The 12,231-nt window shown below is 41.7% G+C and overlaps 2 protein-coding genes across 5 annotated transcripts in view; both read right to left on the bottom strand.

Annotated features, from left to right (window-relative positions):
- LOC129638957 (fibrous sheath-interacting protein 2-like) overlaps positions 1-12,231 on the bottom strand; it is a 72,949-nt gene that overhangs the window by 48,911 nt on the left and 11,807 nt on the right. The gene's annotated exons all lie outside the window — the stretch shown is intronic.
- Positions 11,001-11,556, bottom strand: LOC129638958 (adenosine 5'-monophosphoramidase HINT1). The gene has a single exon (XM_055563739.1). The coding sequence runs from the start codon at positions 11,528-11,530 to the stop codon at positions 11,150-11,152; it is 381 nt and encodes a 126-aa protein (XP_055419714.1). The 5' UTR covers positions 11,531-11,556; the 3' UTR covers positions 11,001-11,149.

Here is a 12,231-nt window from a genome sequence, read left to right as displayed (position 1 = left end):
CAATAACTTCTGATATGCAGATGACACCACCCTTATGGCAGAAAGTGAAGAGGAACTCAAAAGCCTCTTGATGAAAGTGAAAGAGGAGAGTGAAAAAGTTGGCTTAAAGCTCAACATTCAGAAAACTAAGATCATGGAATCTTGTCCCATCAATTCATGGGAAATAGATGGGGAAACAGTGGAAACAGTGTCAGACTTTATTTTGGGGGGCTCCAAAATCACTGCAGATGGTTATTGTAGCCACGAAATTAAAAGATGCTTACTCCTTGGAAGGAAAGTTATGACCAACCTAGATAGCATATTCAAAAGCAGAGATATTACTTTGCCAACAAAGGTCCGTCTAGTCAAGGCTATGGTTTTTCCAGTGGTCATGTATGGATGTGAGAGTTGGACTCTGAAGAAAGCTGAGCACCAAAGAATTGATGCTTTTGAATTGTGGTGTTGGAGAAGACTCTTGAGAGTCCCTTGGACTGCAAGGAGATCCAACCAGTCCATCCTAAAGGAGATCGGTCCTGGGTGTTCACTGGAAGGACTGATGCTGAGGCTGAAACTCCAATACTTTGGCCACCTCATGCGAAGAGTTGACTCATTGGAAAACACCCTGATTCTGGGAGGGATTGGGGGCAGGAGGAGAAGGGGACGGCAGAGGATGAGATGGCTGGATGGCATCACCGATTCGATGCACACGAGTTTGGTTGAACTCCGGGAGTTGGTGATGGACAGTTAGGCCTGGCATGCTGTGATTCATGGGGTTGCAAAGAGTTGGACATGACTCAGCGACTGAACTGAATTGAACTAAACCACAATAGTAAAAGATGTTCATCAGTTTTCACAATCAATAGTCAGACAAAAAATAAAAGATAATTACGATTGCAAGCCATAATGGAAACATGATTATCCTAACAATATAAAGCAATTACATACAATTTGGGGGGTTAAGTAGAGTGATATGGTAAGTGGAAGTGCATATATGCACGTGTTCTCATCCACCCAGCCAGTCTATGTCTTTTGTTTGGTGTACTTAATCCATTTACATTTAAGTTAATTATCAGTATATATGATACTATTGCCATTTCCTTAATTTTTTGGGGTTTATTTCGTGTAGGTCTTTTCCTTCTTGTGTGTTTCCTGCCTAGAGAAGTTCCTTTCGCATTTGTTGTAAAGCTGGTTTTATGGTGCTGAATTCTCTTAACTTTGCTTGTCTGGATAGCTTATGATTTCTCCATCAAATCTGAAGGAGAGTCTTGCTGGGTAGAGTTTTGGTTGTAGGTTCTTCCGTTTCATCACTTTAATATCATGCTGTTTCCTTCTGGCTTGTCGAGTTTCTGTTGAGAAATCAGCTGATAACTTTATGGGAGCTCCCTTGTATGTTATTTGTCGTTTTCCCCTTGTTGCTTTTAATATTTTATCTGTCTTTAATTTTTGTCAGTTTCATTATTATATGTCCTGGTGTGTTCCTCCTTGGGTTTATCCTGCCTGGGACTCTGTGTGCTTCCTGGACTTGGTTGACTATTTCCTTTCTCACGTTTGAGGAGCTTTCAGCTATTATCTCTTCAAATATTTTCTCAGGTCCTTTCAGTCTGTCTTCTTCTGGGAACCCTATAATGTGAATGTTGGTGTGTTTAATGTTGTTCCAGAGGTCTCTTAGGCTGTCTTCATTTTTTTTTTTTTTTGTTTTGTTTGTTTGTTTGTTTGTTTTCATTCTTTTTTCTATATTCTGTTTTTCAGCAGTGATTTCCACCATTCTGTCTTCCAGGTTACTTATCCATTCTGCCTCAATTATTCTGTTACTGATTGCTTCTAGTGTATTGTTCATCTGGTTTTATGTTCTTTAGTTCTTCTATGTCTTCGGTAAACATTTCTTGCATCTTCTCCATTCTTTTTCTGAGATCCTGGATCATCTTCGCTATCATTAGTCTGAATCCTTTATGTGGGAGGTTGCCTATCTCCACTTCAGGTTTTCTCTTGTCCCTTCATCTGGGACATAACTCTCTGCATTTTCATTTTGATTAACTTTCTGTGATGTGGTTTTCATTCTGGCAGCTGCAGGATTGTTCTCTTCTTGCTTCTTCTGTCTTCTGGTGGATGAGGCTAGGGGAGTTGTGTAAGTTTCCTGATGGGAGGGACTGGCAGTGGGGAAAACTGGGTCTTGCTCTGGTGGGCAGGGCCATGTTCAGTAAAGTTTTAATCCAATTATCTGCTGATGGATGGAGTTGCACTCCCTCCCTTCCTAGGGGTTCCCAGGTGGCCCTAGTGGTAAAGAACCTGCCTGCCAATGCAGGAGACATAAGAGATACAGGTTCAGTCCCTGGGTCAGGAAGAGCCCCTAGAGGAGAGCATGGCAACCCACTTCAGTATTCTTGCCTAGAGAATCCCATGGACAGAGGAGTCTGGTAGGCTACAATCCATAGGGTCTCAAAGAGTTGGACACGACTGAAGTGACTTAGCATGCAAGACCCAGGCCCGGGGTCTACAGGCTCTATGGTAGGGTTAATGGCCACTTGCAAGAAGACTTACGCCAAGGGGCACCTTCCAGGACTGCTGCTGCTAGTACAGCAGTGAATCACTGCGACCCATGCCTCCACAGGAGACTCTCAATACTAGCAGGTAGGTCTGGTTCAGTCTCCTGTGGGATCACTGTTCCTTTCTCCTGGGTCTTGGCGTGTGCAAGATTTTGTTCATGTCCTCCTAGAGTGGAGTCTCTGTTTCCCCCAGTCCTGTGGAAGTACTGCAATCAAATCCCACTGGCCTTCAAGGTTAGATTCCCTGGGGAGTCTCAGTCCCTTTGTGGGATCCCCAGGCTAGGAAGCCTGATGTGGGGCTCAGAACCTTCACAACAGTGGGAGAACTCCTTTGGTATTATTGTTCTCCAGTTTGTGGGCTGCCCACTTGTCGGGTATGGGATTTGATTTTATCGTGATTGCACCCCTCCTACCATGTCATTGCAGTTTCTTCTTGTCTTTGGAAGTAGGGTATCTTTTTTTGATGGGTTCCAGCATCCTCCTGTCAATGTCTGTTCAACAGCGAGTTGTGATTTTGGTGCTCTTGCAGGAGGAGATGAGCGCATGTCCTCTACTCTGCCATCTTGAACTGGAAGCTCCCTCATCCTTTCAAAAGTCTTACTTTTCTTTTCTCCCTCTTTCCCTCCATTCTCTTTACTTCCATTATATTTTATTCTGTCATTCTTGTTCTATGCATTCTTTATTGGTTCCTCCTTTTAGAACTTATTTTTTTTCTCTCAAATTTTTTGTAATGATATTTCTTATTTTCTTTTTTAAACAACTTCTTTGTCTCTCTTCCCCTTTCTTTTCTTCTCTCTCTTCGAAAAAAAAGTATGTATTTATTTTTGGTTGTGCTGGGTCTTCACTGCTGTGTGGGCCTTTCTCTAGTTGTGGCAGGTGACGGCTACTCTCTAGTTGTGGTGTGCAGGCTTCTCACTGTGGTGGCTTCTCTTATTGTGGAGCATGAGCTCTTGGGCACGCGGGCTTCAGCAGCTGCAGCTCATGGGCTCTAGATCACAGGCTCAGTATTTGTGGCAAATAGGCTTAGTTGCTCCATAGCATGTTGGATCCTCCCAGATCAGGGGTTGAACCCATGTATCACTCTCATCTCACACTCACATTTTTTCTCTTTTGATTTTACTCTTTTTCCTAGGGACTCCATAACCTCTGTTTCTTTCCTGCCTCAGTCTTCTTTTTATCTGTCCCCTTCCCTTCTTTGATTCTTTCTTTCCTCCCCACTCTCTTGCTCCCTTCATATTTCCTTTCTTCTCTCGTTTCTTTCTTATTCAATAATGTTGTTTTCCCATCCTCTCCCTCAGTGCTTCACCCTCTACCTTTCTTAATTCCTTCTTTCCTCTTTCCTCCTTCTTTCCTTTCCTCCTCTGTCTCTAACTTTTCCCCTTCCATTCTCCTTTTATTCTCTTTTAGTGTCCTCTTTTTAAATCATTCTTTCCATCCATTTCTAAGTTTTTCTTTCTTTTTTATTGGCTTCTGCCTATGAGTGTCCTTTCTATATGTGTGCATGTTTGGATGAATCTATCTCTGTCTTTTCTTTCTTCGATCATATATTTGTCTTCCTTTGCACATACCTACATGCCTAGCTGTCTATCTGGCTATCAATCATCTATGTATGTTTACTGTCCTTTACTGACTTGTACTTTTAAAATCTCTCCCATACCACACACAATTGTACTTGATATTCTTACTCACACAGTCTCTTTTTTAAGACTTTGCATATATTATGACAGTCATTAGTGACACAAGTTGTAAAATATTTTTCCATACTTTTGAGCTTTGCATGTGATGATTCTTCATCAGTCACTGTGGATAAATTATGTGAGTTTTGTTTTTGTGTGTTTTTTTTAACATGCATTCAACTAGATATGATTCAGAATAGATGAATACTCCCTTTGCTTAATTACAGTTAGCTAAAAAATTGCCTGACAGCCCACCAAACAGGATTTGCTTTAAGACCAACCCACAGAGTCAACTGGAGACTGAGTGCACTGGGACCTGCTGGGTCAGCCGTAGTAGTGTTTAGCTAATTGTATAGAGCATTAACCCCTGGAAAAGCGAATGGCAACCCACTCCAGTATTCTTACTTGGAGAATCCCATGGACAGAGGAACCTGGTCAGCTACAGTCCATGGGGCTGCAAAGAGTCAGACATGACTGAGTGACTAAGCATACATCCTAGCGCATAAAGAAGAAAGTCCTGGTTGGAGACACGAGGCCTGCGGCACCAGCTGTGGACCCTCCGTGATGTGACTACACAGCTCCATCTGCAAATGTCTGTGGGGTGACCACTGAGGGGGCACACAGCTGTAGGCAGGCATTCTTGGGGCTGCATACATTGGCACAGTGGTGGGGTGGGTGGGTGGGTGGTGACAGGAGTTGGGGAGTGGGCAGTTAGCAGGGTACTGTTTGGAAGGTAGGATGTGCTCCAGGATATATGTTGAGGGAAGAGGCTGGAGCTGCTGCTGTATAGCCCATGGCGAAACCAGCCAGATAACCAATTCCTTTGGAATCTGCATGGGGAACCCCACAAGAACCCAGGCTATAAACAGGATTGGTGACTTCAGGCCCCTGGGCTGGCAGTTGGGCTTGGCAAGGGCCTGCCATGGAGGCCTGCTCCCATGAGAGGCTGAGTCACAAGGCCTGTGCCCTGCCTTGCCTGGGCTCCCCGCCCACTCTTTCTTTCTTTTTCTTGCAGTCTCATCTCTAAACCTTTGCTTTTATCCCTCCTCTCCCTCCCTCCCCACTTATACTTTTAAATTTTTAATTATTTATGCTTTATTGCATATAGTTGTTAACAATGTTAACAATGTTGTGTTAGTTTTAGGTGTACAGTAAAGTGATTCAGTTTCTATGAATCACACTTTTCAGATTCTTTTCTTATATGTTATCACAAAATATTGAGTATAGTTCTCTGTGCTATACAGTAGGTCCTTGTTGGTTATCTATTTTAATTTCTTATACTTTTTAAGTGACTCCCCTTAAAATTTTTTCTTCTGTCGTCTGCACTTCTTTTATACTGCCATTCTTATTGGCTTCTATTTTTAAAATCTGTTTCTTATCTAGCTATCCAATCTTCCTATCTATTTTAATGTATTTTTAGATCTGTCCATGACTTTATTTTCTCACTAGTTTCTCCTTTTCAGCATTCTCTTGCTGCCTCTCACGATCACACTATGTTAGCCTTTTTCCCAGAGATTCTTCCCTTATAAACTTTCTTTCCTGCCCCTTTCTTCCTTTTATTCACCCCTCCCTCCTTCCATTCCTACCTCTCCCCCTTTCTTCTCTCTTTTTATATCCATACACCTACATACATACATAAATACCTACTTACCTAGCTATCTATCCAGCTATTAATGATCTATGTTCATTGTACTCTTTCTGTACTGACTTCTACCTTTTAGAACTCTCTCCCACCCTGCACAGTTATACTTAATTTTCTTACTGTATCTTCCTCTCTCATTCTCCCCTCTTATTCATGCAATTGTCTTCTGAAACATCCTCTCTAAACTGATTTTCTTCCTCCCTCCCTGCTTCCCCTCCCTGCCTTCCTTATTTCCTTCCCTCCCTCTCTCCCTTCTTCCATTTTTTAAAATAATGTTTTGACTTATTTATTTGGCTGCACTGGATCTTAGTTGTGGCATGTGGGATCTAGTTCCTTGACCAGGGATCAGACCCAGGAGTGCAGAGCCTTAGCCACTGGACCACCAGGAAAGTCCCTCTTCTTCCTTCTTACGTTTTTACTGGCTCCTTTTTAAACTTCTCTTTCTCCCCGCCCGCCCCCTTCTCTCCTTCCTTTGTACTGTCTTTACTGGACTGTCCTTTTAAAGTTCCACCTACCTAAACCTGTGCACTTATCTTCCTTGCTATGTACCTATCAATCATCTTCATTTTACTGTATTTTTATTGACTTAAAAAATCTGTCATTCTCCCCTTTCCCAACTGTACCCGAGTCTCTTCCTTTTAAACCTCTTCTTTCCTAATTCCTAATTCCTTTCTTTCCACTATTCCTGGCTGTGTCTCTCTAGCTCTCCCTTTCACTGTGTCTCTGTTCTTTGCTGGCTGCCTGCATCCCTCCTTTCCTTTGTCTCCCTCCCTGACCATACATCCTTCCCTTACCCCTTCTTCTCGCCTTCCTCCCTCCCTCTCTTCCTTCTGCTTTTCCTGTTGAGTTTTCTGACTTGCTTTTTTAATTTTAAGAATGTCTATTAATAATCTCTGTATATACATTTTTTTTTATTTTCTTTTGTGACTGACTTCTTTTTAAATTCCCCTTCCCCACCTAGTGTGCTAAGTTTCTCACTGGGTCCTCTTTTTCAATCTCCTCTCCCTATTTCAATCATTCTTTTGTTCTCTTTGTCTCCTTTATTCTTTTAACTTACTCCTAGCATCTTAACTTCTTTATTTTCTTTTGTCCCCTCCTTTCTTTCTTTCTTCTTTTTTTTTTATTTCCCGTGTCTCTTTCTCATTCCCTTTCTTTCCCACTCTGTATTTGTTTCCTTTGCCTCCATGTATGGATGCTTTCTTTTCTTTTCCCTTGATTTTACTGTATTTTCACAGGGACCTGGTTTTACACTTTTTTGTTTTCTTCTCATCTTTCTCTTTTCAACACTATCTTTCTCTATTATTTTTTTTTTACTTGGCTTCTTTTAAAATTATACTCTATTTTCTATCTGTTTATCTATCTTTTACTGTCTTCTTCAACAACTTCTCTTTAAATCTCCCATCCCCAAAGTCCTACTTGAGTTTCTTACTGACTCCATCTTTTCAAGCTTCTCTCACTTTCAAACTCTTTCTCCTACCAATTCATTCTATTTCAAGTTGCCTGCCTGCTCTCCTTCCCTCCATCCCATCTTCCCACCTTCTTTTACTGTTTTTCTTCCTGCCTGCTGCGTTTCATTTTTTGCTCAATTTTTCTTATGCTTTTTTTATACCTTTTTTTTTTTTTTTTTACTGGTACTTCCTATTTATAGTCTGTTCTGTCCCTCTGACTGCCTGCTACCAAACTATAAATCATCTATTTTTTAATCTATATATTAGGGTCTTTAAAAAATTATTCCTTCTCATCTTTGAATCTCTTTCACTTGTACAGACCATTGTACTTGATTGTTTTTCTTACTGGCTACTCCTTTTCAAACACTTTCATGCTCATCTTTAATCTCTTACCTTTTCCTTTTTGAATGACTTGTCCTTTTCTTATTTTCCTCTCATTCATCCTCTTTTCCTTCCTTTTTCCATCCTTTCCTCCCCCTCCCTTTCCTTCCTTCCTTTCCTCCTCTCTCCCTCCATTCCTTCTTTCCTTTCTGTGTATCTATTGCTCCCTTTTTTCACTGTGTCTTTCTTCTCTTTTCCTGTCTTCATTCCCTCCCTCCCCCTTCTCTATATATCTTGATGGCTTTCTCTCACTCTCTCTGGCTTTTCTGTCTTCTTTGCCTGCTGCCTGCAAGCCCTTGTTCCCCCTCCTTCCCTCTCCTTCCTCTTTGCTTTTCCCCACTGCTTCTCTCCTCCTCTTTCTTCCTATATTCCTCTCAATTTCCCTCCACCCTCTTTTCCTTTGTCCTTCATTACTTTTCTCCTTCTTATCTTTCTCCCTCTAACAGCCTGTTCCCTCTGTCATAGCAGCCTCTCTACTCCTTCCCTTCCTTCCTCTCCTCTCAGTGTCTCCAGTGTTTAAACACTCTTCTTTACTTCTTCTTGCTTTTCTTTTCTGTATTGTCTTTTTTTATTGGCTTCTTTTTACAGTCCTACCTATACCTATGTGTTTATCTAGGTATCAAATCATCTATCTTCATTTTACTGTATTTTTTATTGGTTTTTACACTTTAGCTGTACCTCAGCAACACACCACATAGAATTTTATTTGATTTTCTTACTGGCTTCATTTACAAAACCGTTCTTTCTTCTCTTTTCCCCCTAAACGTTCCTTCTATTCTTTTTGCACTGTGGCTCAGATCATGAACTCCTTACTGCCAAATTCAGACTTAAATTGAAGATACTGGAGAAAACCACTAGACCATTCCGGTATAACCTAAATCAAATCACTTACGATTATACAGTGGCAGTGAGAAATAGATTTAAGGGACTAGATCTGATAGACAGAGTGCCTGATGAACTATAGACGGAGGTTCATGACATTGTACAGGAGGCAGTGATCAAGACCATCCCCAAGAAAAAGAATGCCAAAAAGCAAAATGGCTGTCTGAGGAGGCCTTACAAATAGCTATGAAAAGAAGAGAAGCCAAAAGAAAAGGAGGAAAGGAAAGACATACCCATTTGAATGCAGAGTTCCAAAGAATAGCAAGGAGAGATAAGCAAGCCTTCTTTAGTGATCAGTGCTAAGAAATAGAGGAAAACAATAGAATGGGGAAGACTAGAGATCTCTTCAAGAAAATAAGAGATACCAAGGGAACATTTCATGCAAAGATGGGCTCAATAAAGGACAGAAATGGTATGGACCTAACAGAAGCAGAAGGTATTAAGAAGAGGTGGCAAGACACAGAACTGTACAAAAAAGATCTTCATGACCCAGATAACGATGATACTGTGATTGCTCACCTAGAGCCAGACATCCTGGAGTGCAAAGTCAAGTGGCCTTAGGATGCATTACTACGAACAAAGCTAGTGGAGGTGATGGAATTCCAGCTGAGCTATTTCAAATCCTACAAGATGATGCTGTGAAAGTGCTGCACTTAATATGCCAGCAAATTTGGAAAACTCAGCAGTGGCCACAGGACTGGAGAAGGTCTGTTTTCATTCCAATCCCAAAGAAAGGTAATGCCAAAGAATGCCCAAACTGCTGCACAATTGCACTCATCTCACACACTAGCAAAGTGATGCTCAAAATTCTCCAAGCCAGGCTTCAGCAATATGTGAACCGTGAACTTCCTGATGTTCAAGCTGGTTTTAGAAAAGGCAGAGGAACCAGAGATCAAATTGCCAACATCTGCTGGATCATCAAAAAAGCAAGAGAGTTCAAGAAAAATATCTATTTCTGCTTTATTGACTATGCCAAAGCCTTTGACTGTGTGGATCACAATAAACTGTGGAAAATTCTGAAAGAGATGGGAATACAAGACCACGTGACCTGCATCTTGAGAAATCTGTATGCAGGTCCGGAAGCAACAGTTAGAACTGGACATGGAACAACAGACTGGTTCCAAATAGGAAAAGGAGTTCGTCAAGGCTGTATATTGTCACCCTGCTTATTTAACTTATATGCAGAGTACATCATGAGAAACGCTGGGTTGGATGAAGCACAAGCTGGAATCAAGATTGCCAGGGGAAATATCAATAACCTCAGAGATGCAGATGACACAACCCTTATGGCAGAAAGTGAAGAAGAACTAAAGAGCCTCTTGATGAAAGTGAAAGAGGAGTGTGAACAGTTGGCTTAAAGCTCAACATTCAGAAAACTAAGATCATGGCATCTGGTCCCATCACTTCATGGGAAATAGATGGGGAAACAGTGGAAACTGTCAGACTTTATTTTTCTGGGCTCCAAAATCACTGTAGATGGTGATGGCAGCCATGAAATTAAAAGACTCTTACTCCTTGGAAGGAAAGTTATGACCAACCTAGACAGCGTATTAAAAAGCAGAGACATGACTTTGCCAACAAAGGTCCATCTAGTCAAGGCTATGGTTTTTCCAGTGGTCATGTATGGATGTGAGAGTTGGATTATAAAGAAAGCTGAGAACCCAAGAGTTGATGCTTTTGAACTGTGGTGTTGGAGAAGACTCTTGAGAGTCCCTTGGACTGCAAGGAGATCCAACCTGTCCATCCTAAAGGAAATCAGTCCTGGGTATTCATTGGAGGAACTGATGTTGAAGCTGAAACTCCAATACTTTGGCCACCTGATGAGAAGAGCTGACTCATTTCAAAAGACCCTGATGCTGGGAAAGATTGAAGGCAGGAGCAGAAGGGGACAACAGAGGATGAGATGGTTGGATGGTATCACCGACTCAATGGAGATGAGTTGGAGTAGACTCCGGGAGTTGGTGATGGACAGGGAGGCCTGGTGTGCTGCAGTCCATGGGGTCACAAAGAGCTGGACACAACTGAGCGACTGAACTGAACTGAACTAAAGCCACCAGGGAAGCCCCCTCGGAAGTCTCCTTTTTAAAGTTAATTTTTTTTTATTTTATTTTTAAACTTTACATAACTGTATTAGATTTGCGGAAGTCTCCTTTTTAAACAGCCCTCTTCCCCAAATTGTACTTGGATTTTTTACTTACTCTTTCTTTTCAAGCCTCTTATACAATCACATTCCCTCTTTTTATTTTACTTTTTCCTACTGTCCCATCCTTTAAACACTTACCTTCTTTTTCTTTGTTTTCTGATTTAATTCTCTTTGTCTTTTACTTGCTGCCTTTCATCCTTTTGCTTTACATTTTTTGTCTTCCCTCCTCCCTCCTTCACCCTCCCCCGGCACTTGCCCCATCCCTCTCGCTCCTTTTAAACTCACTTTTTTTTTTTTTTTTTTCCAGGCCATGCAACAATGTCTTTTATTACGTATGGGTTTTTTAAATCATTTTTGCAATACCTCCATACACAGGCCAAAAAAAAAAAATTATTTAGCATATTGGAACTTGCAAACCTGATCATAGAAAAGGCAAAATTATCCCTACGGCACACTTAACCAGGAGGCCAGTTCATCTGCCGACCTCCAAGAACATGGAGATGAACATGATAGACAGACTGGCCCCCATCTGAACCTTCATTCACCACCATTCGATAGCCCTTCTTCAGGCCCAGATCAGCAGCACATTTCTTGCCAACAATCATCAAATGCCCAAGAAGACTTTCATCATCATCTTCTGCTGCAGAAATCTGGGATATATATTTCTTGGGTATCACCAGAAAATGTGTTGGTGCTTGAGGGGAAATGTCATGGAAAGCAAGACACTGGTCATCCTCATAAATGATTTTGGCTGGGATTTCCTTGCGAATGATCTTCCCGAAGATCGTGTCGCCGCCAGGCCGGGCGACCTGAGCCTTGGCGATCTCATCTGCCATCTCTGCCTGACTCCCGTGCGTCAGGCCGGGGAGAAGGTCGGGAGGAGGGAGGAGCCGGGGGCGCGGGCCGAGGGCGGGAGCGAGCGGACAAGCTTGCGCAGGGACTTAAACTCACTTTTAAGGGCTCCTCTTCTGAAACGTTTCTTTCTTTCTTTTTTTTTTTCTCATCTGCTGTCTTGTTTTGTACTTTCATTTATTTCTGGGTTACTCTTTTAAAAAGTATTCACTTATTTGGCTGTAGCAGGTCTTAGTTGTAGCGTGTGGTGTCTCTGGTCTTTGTTGGGCGTGTGAGATCTTTAGTTGTGCTATGCAAACTCTTACTTGTGGCATGTGCATCTACTTCCCTGACCAGGGACTGAACCGGGCCCCTTGTATTTGAAGCACAGAATCCTAACCACTGGACCACCAGGAAAGCCCTCTGGATTATTCTTTTAAAAGTTGGTTCTACCTATCTATTATCTATCATGTTTATTTTACAGGTTTTTTTAATTCCTCTGACTCCTTTTGAAGTCTCTCTCTCACACAGTCACATTCTCTTTTCATTTTATTTTTTCCTGTAACTTATTCATTAAAAATTTTTTCTTTCCTTCCTTCCTTTTCTCCTTTATTCCCATTTTTAATAGCTCCTTTCATGCCTTTTCTTTTGCTTTCTCTTTTCTTTGTCCGCCTGCATGCCTGCCTTCTTCCCTTTCTTTCTTCCT

This window comes from Bubalus kerabau, chromosome X (genome assembly GCF_029407905.1).
Source record: "Bubalus kerabau isolate K-KA32 ecotype Philippines breed swamp buffalo chromosome X, PCC_UOA_SB_1v2, whole genome shotgun sequence".
NCBI classification, from domain to species: domain Eukaryota; kingdom Metazoa; phylum Chordata; class Mammalia; order Artiodactyla; family Bovidae; genus Bubalus; species Bubalus kerabau.
The sequence above is the reverse complement of the archived record's forward strand: the minus strand, read 5'-3'. Positions and strand labels throughout refer to the sequence as shown.